Here is a 16658-nt window from a genome sequence, read left to right as displayed (position 1 = left end):
AAACAATGAACTAAGCTAAAGGAAGGCTTGCATCATCCACACCTAATCATAAACCAGCACTATCTCTTCCACCAAAAGTCGTAACATCTCCTTGTTCGTAACAGCCAGACAATTTTACCATAGCAATGGATGCTAGAAAGCTGCTGCCATTGGATACAGCATGGAAATGGATATGATCTCCTGTGCACAGTGCTGTTCAATTCTAGCACAACACAGACCACTCACCCAAGACTGCTGCTATTTTTGTCTCCAGTTTCTCTCCCTTCTCTGTGCTCCAGCCCCACCCAGCACATGCCATGCTTCTTACCTTTGCCCTCCCAAGTCTGCCACCAGATTTCCCTGGCACCAGGCAGAGATCTCTCTCACATCAGTACCATGACTGCAGGTGGGTTTTTTTGTGCCCCAAATCCTGGAGCAGGATGCAGACACAGGTAAGAACAAACCTGCATGCAGCTGCCAGCAAGCAAGCTAATGAGAGCAACAGCAACCTGAACACAGGAACATTTACAGCAAACCACTTGTACTCTGACTCGCAGTCACTGGGAACAATTTTCTCCTTTTTTTAGCTAATTTTGGCTTTTTTTCCCAGCTGACTTCTCTAATTTGACTAGCCACCTAATTCACATAGTTGCCTTTTTAAGTCAGGCTTCCAATCTTGGAAAACATATTTGCTGTCTGCTTTTAAAAATTCCTCTTAAAAAAGAAAACAGTTGCCAAATCAAAAAAGCAATGTGATTTTTTTTTTTTTTACACCTGGACTATCTCTAACTTAAGACATTTAGGAAGCAAACCTATCCTTCCTTGCACATGTAGGATACTCATTTTCTTCACTAGTTCCTTAAACAGAGCTTAAATGTGTCAAAAGATTTGACTCAATAGAACGATAATGTGTCCCAGTCTTGCTGTGCTTTACACTCTCTAGGATGTGTTTACCACCATACCACTACTATAATTTCCTTCAATGTCATCTCTTTTCATTAGTTTATTACCCAAGTTAATAGCAACATTATCTGTAGACACAGGTTGTATACAAGTGATATACTCTTAAATTTTCCTCACAAAAAACGTCCATAAATGTACTTTTAACATGAGTGTAACATGCCCTCTACACAATCTTTCCTCACAGTGATTTAGTGAAGTAAAAACCATTATGTGCCTGTGGACGTGTGCACAGCCTGTTAGCCCTCTGGCAAGGAGATCTTGGCTGGAATCTACAGTACTTCCAATTATCCCAAGTGTGTGACTTCCCAGGTCAGTCATGAAGACTTGGTTCTGCAGTGTAACATAGTTTTCTTCTAATGAGGTTTTGCTGGACCTGTCAATGAACTTCTAGTATCTTCCTGCAACACTAAGCACAGCTCTTACATGAGGTTGAATGCACAACTTGAAATATTAGCACCACGTATTAAATTGGCACTTGCAGTGCCACCAAGACTAGGAAACAATTACTGTTACATTCATGCTATGCAAAGTTGTGCTACTTTATTGAAAAAACACAGGAAAGAAAAGACAGCAAAACTCAGAAATCTGCAGGGAGGTGTCAGTGCAAGTGCAGTGACTCAAGTCCATTGAAAGCACAAGGAAAATTCAGATTGATTACTTCACAAAGAAAGGAAAATGCAATATGAGCAGACAGAACAGAAAAATGCGTAATGAGTCAGGTCATGTTGGCAAAAGTAGAAGCTGAATTTAAGTACAGAGGATAAGGACAAAGCTTGAGATCCAATGAATTAAAAGCAAAAACTGCAGTAAAAAACAGATCCAAACCTTGCTCTACTTAAAACTCCACAACTCAAAACCAGAACGCCTCACTTTTGGAAGAACTTCCCTGTTCAGTTTAAACAAAATCAACTGGAAATTGCCTAAAATGCTTTTTAAGCATTTACAGTTCCAGTGGTTCCAAAGCAGTGTGACATGCAGCCCATAATTAAGCACCTTCTCAGCCTACCAAGGTGTTTGAACTCACCACGAGAGACTGCTCTATTGTAGCGTGCCTCTCCTCCTTTTCGACTGTTCTTCGACAGTCTGGACACACCCACAGTGGAAGATGCAGCATATTGTTTGCTTTTGGAGATGTGGAAAGTGCTGTTTTGCTAGAATTTTTTATCCCGCTCTCTGAAAGCGAAGTATCTTTTCGTTCACTTCTACAAAGAAGACAATGCTCGCCAGTTGTATATGGTGCCCTTTGGCCCAAGCCAAAGGTAAACGGTGTCTGCAAACAAATGTTTTGATAGATCACTGGTTATTCACAGAATACATATCAGAAAAGATATTCTGATATTTCAAACAAGCAACGAACCTCCCAAAAAACACCACACATATTTTACTAGTCATTATAAAATGTGAATACTTGGAGTGTCCCAAAATGAAACACAGCAGTCTCAATATCCATGAGGCAAACAGTTCTGACCATTAATACACTCCCATTTAAAAAGAAATGTTTTCAAGGAGCATGATCTACAGTCCTTCCCTCTAAATTATTTTGGCCTAGATGTAATAACCTAGTAGGTAAAATTAAAAAGGGATATTTACTTTTGCTGTCACCATTTAAAGATAAAACAGAAACGTATCTCCTCTTTGAAGCTCTGTGACACTTCATTCTATAATACTACCTGAAACAAAGTCACTTTCAGCTAAGCTTATTATAAAATAAAAGTTTAAATCACTTTCAACAAAACAAACCAGTACGGCCCTAAAATCCACTATCAGCTATTGAATCAAGTAGAATGAGCAACTTATGAGGACAGAGGTACTTCAAAACCCAAATTTTTTTCCAAGATGCTACTGTGCATGAAACTACAGTTCAGCTGTGCGATATCGATTCTTCACCAAGGTTGATAACCAAAACAACTCAAGGAGCAAAAGACAAAGAGAACTCAACATTATGAGACATAAGAGAAGATGACTGGAACAAAATATCACGTAACAGTAGAATCACAGATTTGCCTAATTTTATTACAGTTACTAACTCTGCCTTAATTAGCAACATATTCTAAGTAAGCATCAAAATAGTTTAATTCTTTCTCAAAGAAAAAGCAAACTTTAAGTACTTCAAGCATTCTCTTGATGCTACTCCAATCTCAATACCAACAAATATAGCTTTAAAGATCTTGTAACCTGAACTGCACCAGCACAGGTGAACAGTTCTTCAGGGCAAAGGACCAGTTCAAGCTAAACCATCACTCATCATTTTCACAGCAACAACAAATCAATTCTCTATTGCTGACATCTCAAGAAAAATAGCAAAGCATTACAAACTGATTTTTGTGTTCCTCACATTCGTAAAACTGACAGACTAAGCAACATGGAACGGAAAACTAGGAATTCTAGACATAAAACCCCAAAAGACGCACTGATTTCATGTCCACAAATATCCTTCTATCTTTCAAAAGTTCATGAGAAATTCAACAGATTTAATAAGAAGAGTTAACCTTGACTCACTGCTGACACTTCCGGAGTTTGCACCTAAGCACTAAGGCAGGAAAAAGAAAACAATCTCTCCAGGAGTCTACTGCAGCTTTCTAGAAAACCTCATGCAGGAAGACTCCCTCAGCTGAAAGGCCAGGACTGACCACCTCCTTCATAGGTTCTACAAGCACCAAGAGATTTCCCAAGTTAGACATTGCTCTTGGCTGACCTGCACTCAGCTCAAGATCTCATACGTGCCTAAAAAACCCTCCAAGCAGGAGGCTATGGCTGCTTATCCCTTAGCCTTAAAAGTTTCCTTCTTTATTTTTTTTTGAAGCCAGATTAAGTCCCTGTTGCAATGATGACATCTTCATAGCTATTTTGCAGGCAAATTCTTATCAACACCATTTTCAGGAAGGACATCTTCCAACAAGTAGGAAAAGAAGAGGACAAAAATGTATAAGTTCAGAAGCTAAGACAAACTGACACTCTTTTGCAAAGGTAAAGGCAAATACACACCTCAGCCACTCTGCATGGACTCTAGAAGTTGAGTGTGTGTAACTTGCTCAAAGCTGCACCACAATCTTTAAAAAGGCACAGCAAACATAGGAAGAACAACAATCTTTGTTATAGCCAGAATCACTGAAACCCCAAAAATCTCCCCACTGGGCCCATATTTACAACAGATGTGAAGCTCAAATTAAAGGTCTTGGTTCCTACAGCACAATCCAAATCAAGAATTAAAGTTGGAACTTTGACAAACTCTAGACCATAAGCATCTAAAATACCTGTTACGACTCCATCCTACTAAAATGAAGCTATAAATTGCAGTTTCTTATTTATTTAAAGCATGATGAATGCAGTGACTGTTCATGTGATCATGTCAACAGGAGCACTAAACTCCTGCTGGATTAGGAGAGCTTGCAATTAGGTCACATTTGTATGCCTCTCCAGTGTCATCAGAGCAAAGTGCACATTTTGTGAAAAGCATATTTTTCCACTAGTCAAGCTTCAAAAAATGTGGGATGCATCTCTGCAAGAAAACACCCTGTCTCACTTTGTCTCTGAAACATGTTCAGATATAACATTCATAAATGAAAGCTGGAAGTAGGACAAGTTGGAACAGAAATAACTGCATCTCAGCTATGTATTTAGATTTACTTCCAATAATAACTTTATTACCATAAAACTGCATAGATTTTTTTAACATCTATGTCCAATTTCAAGTGTACTGTAACAATAAAATTTTACTTGAAGAAAAGCTTTCACTGCTTTTTAAAGCTTGAATAGGAAATCATCAGAAACTGACTTCAATTAGCAATGTCCCCATCTTACACAGCATTCTTTTTGAAGAGTCTGATTTACCTTTACTAATGCTTAATATCTTCTCCCATTAGTAAATAATCCTGCTTTTATTTATACCCATAAGATTTGACTGCACATACCTGAGAAACACCTGTGAATTCTGATCCAACAGAACTGTCTGTAAACTGTGTACCATTTAGCGAAACCTGGAAAAAAGTAACAATAGATTGGTTACAATAGTTGCGTTGATTGCTAAAAGAGCTTTATAAAAATGAAACTAAATCTTCCTCAATATCTGAAGATTGATACAAGAGCTTTTGACATTTGAATCATTGTTCAACTGCAGAGATGGATATCTCCTTTTTTTTTTTTTTGTGAAAGTTCTACAGATGCAAAAGTTTCGATTTTAAACGTTTGCACTATAGCTGTTTCAGTAGCAACTCTAAGCTGAAAAAACTGATACAGGAAAACAGAAAAGTCATATGCAGAAATACATTTTTCCTTCAATATTTGATTGCTTGCATATAGCTTTTAAACTTGTTTTGTAAATCAAAACAATTAACAAAGATTCGTGCCTTTTGAAAGCTGAATACCATACTGCCCAGAAAAATATGCAGTGTTAACTAGAGGAGTATTCCACAGCAAGCCTCCCAGTGGCATTCAGCTATTCCACTGCAGCAGCTCTCCTCCTGCCCCAGGTTATATAACTCACAGGGAAACCTCTGAGATCTCTTCTACACAAATGCTAGAGACTACACCAGACAGCAATGAAGTGCCTTTTACAAGCCCCAAGTGTTCTCCCACAGCATTATTTGAGGACACTAAATCAAGAGTAAAGTCAAGACGATGTATGAATTCAAGTCAGTGACAATGAAGAGCCCTGGATGATACCAACTTGAAGAAAAGGCATTTCATTTTTAAAAAATGGGAAAAGAGAAATGAAATCATTCAATTATTTTAGTCTCTCCTTTGTCTTGAGCACTGGTTGAGCTTTTGAATTTCAAATATCAATTATCTCATGCCTCTGTTCCACCTTTTTCACATGTTTCTGTTAAACTCTTCTTTGCCCTCCAGTTTCCCAACTATTGCTGTTGGATATTAGTGTTTCCAAGACTACTCTAAAGACCACAATAAAACCAGTCTGTCTAACCAAGAACACCCAGATCTTTTGCACAGGATTCAGAAAACATTTCTGCCCTGTGCCCAAACCATAAACCCTAACTGGAGCTGTCGTCAATGCAAAAGAGCATCCTTCAGTTTTATACATCTCACAGCATTCCCAACTGCTCAGTTGCCTTGGGTTGCAATGGAAGGTGTAACCAAAAGCATACATTCAATAACTATCTGTTGAAACCGTTTGGGGAAGTGTTTTTTCTCTTCTGTGACCAATTCCTCATGACTCCTGTTGAGATATTAATTTTCAAGAATTAAGGACTTTAGTTAAATTAGGTATTGCTGATGTAGACTTCTCTTTACTAACTAGACATTGTTGAGGTAAACTTCCCTTTTTTTTAACATAAGCCGGATTTAAGGAACTGATAAATCAGGAGACCTGTCAACTTAATCAATAGACTCCAAGAACACAATGTGATCATAAATCAGATAGTCTTGAGAAAACAGGATCCAGGTGTCACCAACACTAAAAGGTTAAAAAGTCAAAGCGAGGAAGACCCATCTTACTTCATCATTTTGAGACCCCACCCCATAAGAAGGACCACCGACCCATTTCAAAGAACAAACTATGCATGCTTAATTGCTTTTTGGCTAATTACCATACGAAGCAGGGAATGGGATGGACCAGAGTCATGAATATGCATTTGTGTTTTGGGTATTGAATACTTCTGTACATAAAAAGACCCTGTGATCATCTGTAAATTGCGCATGCGTATTTGGGAGCTATCCCGCACGCTGCCCGGAGTCGTAATAAACATACACTTTCTAACTTCAAACTGTTAGAGAGTCTTTGTCCGTCATAGCCGGATATCGGTATTAGATCAATATCCGTATTTTTTTAACAAATCACTGGGGGAGAGGGAGCAGGTGTCTTCTCTTACTGGGCCAGCTGTTAAAACCAGCTGGGGCAGTGTTCTTTATCTCTTCCATGACCCATCCTCCCTCCAGGTGATATCTGCTGTTAATGGGCCATCGAGGCTCACTGCATCACTGATACAACTACATCATCCCATTGGGAGAGGCTCCACCCAATGGGAGGAGCCAAGCATTCCTACTAGGATAAAAACCTGAGAGTCAGAACACCAGGACAGACTGTTTGCACTGGATTCCCAGAGGAAGACCAGACCCATCTCACCACCACTGGACCTTCAGAAGGAAACTCATCCTTCTACAAGGATTATCTCTGCTCCAACAGAACCACATCTGTCACTGCAGGAGGACATAATTGGCCCACTACCAACACTCTGACCAACATGGTGTCAGGTTGTATTCTGACTCTGTCACTGTTTCTTTTTGCTAGTTTCCTTTTTTTTGTACTACTACATTTTTATTTTGAATATTCCTAGTAAAGAACTGTTATTCCTATTATTGTATCTTGGGCTGAGAGCCCCTTAATTTCAAAATCATAATAATTCAGAGGGAGGGGGGTTCACATTCTCCACTCCAAGGGAAGCTCCAGCTTTCCTGGGCAGATACCCATCTTCCTAAACCAAGACATCAGTTTAGAGACAGGGAGATTATTGCAGAGCCACTGCCTTCAGCTGATTTTTTCCAAAGGCAAAGTGGGGCATCATCAAATCACTGCTAGAGAAAACATAAATAAGAAATCACCCAACTTCACTTCCATATACTCTGCTATCTTTCCAGGGTAGATATTTAAGAAAAAAAACCTCATACGCAAGGTCTAAAATGATGGGAAAAAATGCTGATGTGGAACAAGTTCCCTATTTTTATTTACACACTTGCCAAAGAAGTTGAAAAAATAAGGGTTGTTTGATTAAAAGACGTCTTCCTCATAAAAGATATCTTCCAGTCTGGAGGTCCACTGGTAACTGGCATGCATATACATTCAAAAATAAAGAAACCAGTATGAAAATTTAGAATGAAATAGTTATCTGCAGCTAAAAACACTACTTTGGAGAAAATTAATAAAAAGAGAAATTTATCCAAAGACATTACTTATTCATTAAGGGAGTGCATTTACCTTCTTTCCATTCAAGACAGCAATAATGAGAAATACATGAGCCATCATACTGAAACATGCAGGCATTGAGTGACCAAGCTAAAGGTACCCAGAAATGTTACAAAAGTAAAGATGAAAACATTGGGAGGTTTTTTTATCCACTAAATGTCACAGGAAGCCAAGACAAAATACTGCGTATCAGGAATGACTGCTTCATGGAATGAGTAGTGAGAAAAGACATCTCTTGATCCTAAGCACTGTGCAGAATTTGCTCAACAATAGTATAACCCTCCCCCGCAATTTAATAACGACCTAAATCTCTGCAGGAAGAACAAATACCAAGGAATTTAAAGAGAAGAACTGGACAAATAAGAGGAAACAAAGAGAATCATCAAAAAACTGTCCGTAGGCAATGAGATATAAGATATTTTATGTGAGGTCTAGAGGAAACATAAAAATCACAAAAAAAAAGACTGACTTAAATGAGGATGAATAATTGACAGGCAAGGAAAGAGATGGCTAAATAAGAGATTAGAGAAAGTATTAGAAGAACCTTGTAAAAGTTGTCCAAATGAGGTTCAAACAATAGCAAGCTAGAAACAGAAAAAAACCCAAGACAGTCTCACAAATAATGCAGGGAAGAAAGAAAGTATAAGAACTAAATCCTTTCTTGAGGCACATGAAATGCAAGGAGCCTGCCAGGATCAGTAAAGGTACAGTAAAGAAACAAATAGAAACATTAAAAAAAAAAGCATAAATAACCAAGTCAGGACAAAACCACCAGAATTAGTTTTTGCATGTTCATGAGGAAGGATCTTAAAGTTATTCTCCCAGTGAAAGGCCTTTATGGAATATGCATTAAAAGATCCATCTCAAAGCAAAGCGCTGCTAGAAAAAAAAACCCCAAACAGTACAGAGAAAAGTGACAAGTGAAAAATTAACAAACCACCAAGAGTGGATGACATTCAGCCAAGAGTCCTAAGGAAGCTCAAGGACTTCAGAGTTGCACTAATAATTTCAGCATGTTAATGGTTGCTTTGTGCTTAACTAGCACTAGAGGAGCAAAATTTTTTTTCTACTTATTTATTAAGCTTTCGAAAGAGCAATTGCAGTTATCCAAAGTCTGTAACAAGAAAGTACCTGAGATGACAAAGTTAGCTAATTGCACTAAATTCTTCATGTAACTAAAGAGACTGGAGAACAGCAGAAGGACCTTCCAAGATCTAGTTACTCTGCCATATGTTGAGAGATATAACTCTGTTCAGAGAATTCAAGTAGAAGTGACAAGCTAGACAGCTGCCACTTCTGGATTACCATAACATTTCTTATTTAATTTAAAAAGCCTTGTTTTTTTCATTCCTGAGTATCCTTTTTAATGATTTTAATGTTTTGTATTTAAAAAAGCTATTTTGTGAAGGCAAATGCCATAAGGAAGGCTGACATGGATGATGACGAACATCTGAATCTCCACAAGCACTCTTCACCATAATGAAAAGTGTGTGTGTGTGTGAAGTATTTCTGTTCTTACTATGAATTTTAATTGCAATGGAAAATACATAGGCAAGTAAATCTTGTGTTTCTTGGAACCTATTATCACACTAATTCACCTTTTCCAAAACATTGATCTTCCTGGAGAATAAAGCATGCAACTTCTTGGCACAGCATAATTCATACCAGAAAGCATAAAGAAAGAGGGAATCCCAGTTTAAACAATATTGCCTGATTACACCAGAATGACCTTGAAGAACCAGTTGAGCAATTCGAAAATAAGCACTCAGAGACTGCCATAATTTGCTCTAATAGCCTGTCACTATTGAAAGCAGACCTTCAGGAGGCTGAGTGACACATTACTAGACAACACACCCCCATCTGTCTCGCAACTGAAGCCTTGTGAAGCCACACAAACATCATGAAAGTGAGAGTGATGCAAGATCTCAGGAGGGCGCAGGAAAAGAAAAGCACAGGAAGGAAATTTAGATTCAATTCACCATCACTGAACCCTAAACTGTTCAAAAGAAATGTGATGCTTAGGGGGAAAAAAAAAAGCAAGATTGAATCAAATTTCTCCCAGAGAAAAACAGCAAGGATAAATTGCAGTGGCTTTTTCAGGTGCATTAGGAAAGATAGATCAGAAAAAAACCCAATGTTACCAAGAGACAATTACAGCTACACTTAATTCTACAAAGTCCTAATATAATAATTGTATTCCATAACACTTCAATCAATTAACTTATTTTTATATAGGGAGGTGAAAACTTAAGTTGGTTGAAACATCTGTCAGTATCTGAGAAACGCTAAAGAAACTTCAGCCCTCCCAAACCCCATCCAGATGTCTTGTCCATGCCATTTGTTCTCCTGCCTGCATTTTAAAGCTAAAACCCATTTGCCACAGTTTTCCTGTGCTAAGCCTTGCCTCAGGCACTTGGAGCAGCACTCCCACCACAGCCCTGCCCAGAGCATCTCTGCCTCACCTCCCACTGCTGTCACCCATCACCCTCCGGCAGCTACACTCTCCAGTCCCACTCTCTGCTCAAGACCTCCCTCCCTGCAGCCCCACTAAAGCTCTGACTTGGGCACACTCCAGTCGCAGCCTGAGCCGCTTCTCTCCTCTCTCAGACACAGCTAAGTTGGTGACAGAACTGCTGCTGGCAGCTGAGTGACGCTTACAAAATCCTAAGTGACTCATAGATATGAAGAATGATTTCTTTATGTCATTAGTTCAACAGATAGCAAATGATCTGATTTCAGTAAGTGAAAATTTAGGATCCTTCCCCACTAACCGAAACTGATTTAACGATAAGCCATCATAAAAGTCAGATGCCTGGTGGACAAGGGGAAGAGTGATAATAAATGTATCAGAGAGACATTCAACAGTAGATAATAAACAAAATCTGATGCAGGGCACCCTGGGACTGGCAAGACCTGTGAAGGCACACAGGAGAAAGATTATTCTACACATGCACTGCAGTTCTCTTCATTCTCTAGCAGCAAGCACTGTCAGACAGGACAACATGCTGGCCAGACCTCTAGCACAGCAAGGCTTTGGGGTTTGCTTTCAACACTGCTCCTCAACACAGACAGGAGTGACTGCAGCCTCTGTAGAGACTGCAGCCAAAACATATATTACAGCACTTGAAAGACATTATGATGTAAAACACAGCAAGTGAACTATCAACACTTATTCCTTCCTTAATCCTCTTTTAAGCCCACATTATACCCAGTTAACATCTGGTACAATCCAGTCTTTTAGACAAACAGTTTGTCTTTCAGACAAACTGAAACAGTTCTCCTTGGCAGTGTCATCACTCTTGGCTACAAGATTTCATTTATTTCAATATATTGATTATTTTTCATCTGCTTTAAGAAACCCTTGAGCATTTTTGAAGGCACAGAAAGTACACTACCAAGAGACTAAGCAAACTACTGCCCGGCTTCTCACAGAAGGGGTTGTTTGAGCCACACTCTAGACACGCCAGTGCCACCCGCCACCTGAAAGCAAGAACAAACTCCTGCATCAAAATGCTATAAGCCCTGCAAGATATCAACTACTGCAAAACTGAAGAAAACCAAAGCATATGACCAATAAAGCAGAACATACTCTAGAAAAAAACCTCGGTGTATTCTGTAATTTTTTTTATTGAAGTACTTGTTGTTAAGGGTGGTCTAATACTGAAAGAAACAGACCAGGGAGGCCTTGGAATCAGATGAATGATTACTACACTCAAGAATGCTCTTGGGTGACCACATCCAAATACTTACGGTCAGTAACAACATAGCCAAGAAACACAGAAGTGCCCTCTATCACAGCATGCCTGGGCCAGCTGCGCTCCAGCTGGGCTGGCCCAAGGTCACTGATGGTCCCTGTCCATGGTCATGAAAGTCTGACACCCAAGTGGAAGTGAACAGGAAACTCTTCTAATAGAAGTCTGTAGAGTTCTTACTTTTCATTTTTAAATAACCTCCAAAACTACAAGAGCTTTTGTAGTAGGAGAGCATGACCTCTAAGAAAAGCATACTAAAATGGCATTTTTAAAAAAGACTCTCACCTTGAGTTTTCTTCCTAGCACTAGAGAAAGGAGAATGCAAAATTAGCATGCCCAACAATGGGCAGGAAAATAATCAGTAATGTGCAACACATTTCCAGGTTCACTAGCATAGCAACATTCAAGCAAATATCAGAGTCTATTTTATTATTGGTTTTGAGGGGAAAAAGAAAGTCTCTTGCCATCAGTTACACAAAATTTAATTTCAAAGACTTTTGACTCAGTAGCTTGAAAATAAGTAAATATTTGATGGGCAAAACGAAAAAGTTTGGAGGTTCCTATTTCAAATGTAGCTATAGTTTAGCATGAAGCAGTAGTGAAACATGTCTTAGTAGGGGAAAAATGAATAAAGACCATCAGTTAGTTTTATTAACTATGGAGTTAAAGAATGAACAAACTAAATAGTATCCCTCCCTGATCTAGAAGCAGGAGTGTTTTGCTTAAGAAATGGACAAATACCTAAATTTTTCACGCCATAATCATGCATCTCTAGTGTTGTACATCCTAAAACAGACTTGCTTGCCAGGGAGTATCAGGATTACAGGAGAGACACTGACAGATAAAGTGGTTACTGTTTATCTGCAATGGTCATCAACGGAAAGTTGTGAAGGCTTCCTATGCAAAAAGACCCTTTATTTTACTAAGGGTGACAAAGTACCAAATACAAAGACAAGCTAGTAATAATTTAAATTCAAATATCTCTATTAAGGTAGCCAACACCTGATCTGGTCAATTGACTGACTAACTCTGCAGACTATCAATTCACTTTACCAAGCATACTGTCCTTGGCATTAATATTCACAAACACCTAAATTATGCTTTCCCAGCCAAACCTGCACTATTCTAGTGTAGTCCACATTCTTGAGATGCGAAATGTTTCAGTGAAGAAAAAATACACATAAACAAGTCAGTGATATCACAAGTCAGCCCTTGGTACTTCTTTGAAAAACTACTGGACTACACACAACTTCAGAGAACCTTTATGTCAATTATCAGGGATATAAAAAAGTGAAAGCTGAGAAAGAACAAGCATTCCAAGGAGAGTTACAAGGTTCTCGTGACTCTCCTGATATTTAGATCTTAAAACATTTTGATATTACTCTCAAATATAGATAAACTAGCTTTTAGATAGGAATTAATTTAGAAGCAGGAGAAACAGAAGTTGCCAGAAGCTGAACAACAGTTAAGAGTAAAGCATTCGTGAGAAGCTTGTCAGAGCTCCAGAGGGCAAAAGCTCTGCGCATGAATACAGCCAGTATGCTGACTCAACCCCTACTTATACTGGTATCTAGTGCACAGCACATCTATGTTCAATAGCTATAGTACTGAACAAATCATTAAGAAGCACATTTGCTGCAGAAAACCACATGAGGTACATCAACTAGCTCTGAAAGCCAGCATGTTAGTGCTTAATCTACCATCTTGTGCGCATGCATTTGGATGGGGCAGATTGGAAATCCTGTGACGGTAGAGCACACCAGCCCTTTGTACCATGCTCCCTCCATCACGCTTAGCCAGAGGGAATTACACAGTCAAGGCTAAACACAGGAAACGACCTATAAAGATGGAAGGAGGAAGAGAGACAATGCTGGGTCTAAGAAAAGATTGTTCATATAACTCAAGAATTCACACGTGCTTTGTTTGTAAAGACAAGCAAGAGAAAGAAACATGCAGAGCAGAGAGCCAGTGCTATACTCAACTGCAAACCCAAATACTTGCAAGGAGCTAACAATGCTGTTTCAGAAGTCACCCAGTTTAGCCCCCCAACAGGTGAAGTATGATATTACTCCATACTAGGGACAATACATTAAGATAAAGATATATTTGTCAAGAAATGGTCACCATATTAAACTTAGATACTCCCTAACCAAGCATCTTCACAGAAAGTGCTTATGAGCAAAACTGTTTCTGTCTCTTTTGAATCTCTTTTGTGCTACTGCCAAAATAAACTTTGTAAGATCCTAGGTTAAATCCTCTTTAGCCAATATAACTAATTGTCTTCTTATATGAATAATGAGGAAAAACACAAATAAAATCAACATTCTGAGACTTCCATAATTTTACTGACACTTCTGTTGCAATTTCAATATTTTTTATGCAGTAACATTGACTTCCAGTGTTTTCCTTATTAAGCAAAGCCACACCATTATAGAATCTGACCAACCTGCAAGACAGATTCTCTGAAGGCTTCCCTTCTTCAGCAAGTCATATTATTAAAACTTATCACTTGGCTTTAAGCCAATGTAACACTATTTTCATAGTTTAGTAAAAACTAGTCCTAAAGTAAATGGCTGATGTCAAGCAAGCTGACAAGCTGAGGGTGGGGAGGCTAAATCTAGAAAGCTCCATTACCTCACATGAAGGTTATGAAGAAGTGTACCATGAAAGGCTCGAATCCCCAAAATTATTCCTCTCCCCACATCCCCACGATCTCAAATCTGAGCTGCTTCTTCTCCAACAGTGAAATCCTTTAAGACCTTTGATACTAAGTCAAAATGTCAATCGAGTTTTCAAGAGAAACAGAAATTACTTCAAATTACACTTTTTCCAGCTGAAGTCTTTGTTGTTATAGAAGTTCAATTTATGTAGAGGAATTACAGAAGTGTAAGTAGCAGGGATGTACAGGACTTGTTTGAAAGGACCAATACTTTCTGGTTTAGCAACAGTTATGAGTGAAGAGTGAGGTTGGGGTGAGTGGGGAGGCTGTCCCCATCTCACCTCATTTAGGGAGATACCCTAAATGACAAGATATCCAAGATGACAAGTGCCTACTACCTCCTACTAAGACTCAACTCTAAAATACTGGGCCAACAAGACTTTTTCGCAAAGAATTTTTCTAAGATACAAGTATTTACAAGCTTACTACAGGGGTGGGGGAGGAAGGATAATAAATCACCTATACACAGAGCTGTTTTCCAAAATGAAGCATATTAATAGTCTGACAAAGTTCAAGGCATCTTTTCCTCCACAATTTGTAAAAGTGTTCATCATGCACTGTCAGCTTCTGGCAGATCAAATACACAAATGACTTCTAAAAGTCTGTGCAAAAAGTATACATAATTAAGTTTTTGTTTCATTTGTCCCAACACACACAAAACCTTTAAAAATAGAGCAGAGAGGAAGGAAATAAACAGTATTGGACAATGGAGAATTGAAAGAAAATCAGTTTTTTCTCTACTTCAGTTCTATAAGACTCAAGTCCTCTGAAAATTAAGCAAAATCACCACCTCTGGTAGATTTACACAGAACTGATTATTTACCCGCTGCATTTATTTTTCCTTTGGGTCCTCAGTGCCAAAATAAAACAATTCTACTGTAGCACAGTAATCAGAACAGACTGAAGTCTAAACAGCTATTTAAAACTCACACATCCATCAAACCTGTACTGACAAAAATCTATACTCAGAAGAACAGCCATGTTAAATGACATGATTTACACTGCAAAGAAAGGTGCATGCAACTCCCCATGGAATTTTTTTTTCCTCAGTAGTACCTCAAAAAGACAACTTTAAAGTAATACTTTGAAAAGACTACAGATACTGTTACACTGTAATGAGTTTTAAGGAAGCAACATGTATATTCTGTGCCATTCCTCCCACACATTCTTCAATAGCACACACAGTTTTCTTTTAGCTCAATCAACCTGAACTACATCCTTCAGGAAATGAGCACCCCTTAGGAAATACGGCGTTCACAGGTTATAGTGCCACAACATGAAAACTTTAGCGCACACGAAAAAGCCATGATTTCTACAGGAACTGGGAAGAATTCATAATCCAAAATCATAAAGATGAAACTCTGATCTGTATCCTGTTATAAGACACAACAACCTACATTCACGTAAATCGTTAAATGGAAGTTAAAACAAGTTTGTACTCAACTAAGTTTTTCTTATCTATTCCACTTCATTAACCAAAATCAAATTAATTCTTTGGCTCTTAATTTGAACAATGCCAACTTTAACTACTTATTCCATGAAACTTAGAGATGGGTACATTGATCCCTGCCTCAACCACTGCCATAGAATTCACCCCCCCTGCTTTTTTAATTTTAAAATGTCTCATGTGACAACTGATCACTATCAAATAATACCCTAAGGAAAAAAACATTAAGAAATAAACAGTTGTTTTGTAGACTAGAGTGTACAGATCCTACCAGAAGTCTCTGCTGTGTTCTGTAGATACTCTTGAGTTTAATTCCACTGCTAAAACCAAACCCAGGTAAGCTGTAATTAAGAAATATATCTAAGCACTACCTGGCATATGATCTCAAGAAATTTCTCTTGAAAAAGGCCAAAGACTTTGTCTTTGAATTAATTACTGCTGGGTGCTTTTTCTGTAAGATATGATCTAGCATAACCCCTATTTAAAAACTGCAAGTAGCAAATAATTTCTAAGAGAATTCATCTAGACTCAGAATCAAACACCAAGTAGTGCTCATCATCATCATTTCTTTTCTGTTACGTATTAAGATGCTTTCATCTGATGAGCCATTTTCTCCTTATTATCCAAGAAACTGGAAAGGGTTAGACAACAGGGCCTTGGAAGTCAGGAACACATAATTTTATCATCCTTCCTACAAAGCGCTCACAAGAACTGGTAATTCTGGACACCACTGTGAAGAGATTAAAGGACCAGGACAGTTTTGAGGTTTTTTTCATTCACAGAATACTGTGCTCCCAGACAGAGGCCATCAGCACAGCCATGCTAAAGGTCAGCCTGCCTGAGTCACATGAAATTCGGCAACACTTCCATGAATATTGTTTG

The 16658-nt window shown here is 38.5% G+C and overlaps 1 protein-coding gene across 1 annotated transcript in view; it reads right to left on the bottom strand.

Annotated features, from left to right (window-relative positions):
- The window catches only part of FAM193A (family with sequence similarity 193 member A), a 78875-nt gene that overhangs the window by 40738 nt on the left and 21479 nt on the right, over window positions 1-16658 (bottom strand). The window contains exons 2-3 of the mRNA XM_066317393.1: window positions 4854-4919; window positions 1967-2212 (exon numbers count right to left, since the gene is read on the bottom strand). Of these exons, the coding sequence (XP_066173490.1) occupies window positions 1967-2212; window positions 4854-4919 (312 nt within the window). The remainder of the gene's footprint in view (window positions 1-1966; window positions 2213-4853; window positions 4920-16658) is intronic.

Source organism: Sylvia atricapilla, chromosome 4 (assembly GCF_009819655.1).
Source record: "Sylvia atricapilla isolate bSylAtr1 chromosome 4, bSylAtr1.pri, whole genome shotgun sequence".
NCBI classification, from domain to species: Eukaryota; Metazoa; Chordata; class Aves; order Passeriformes; family Sylviidae; genus Sylvia; species Sylvia atricapilla.
Note: the sequence above shows the minus strand (reverse complement) of the source record. Positions and strands in the feature narration are given on the sequence as shown.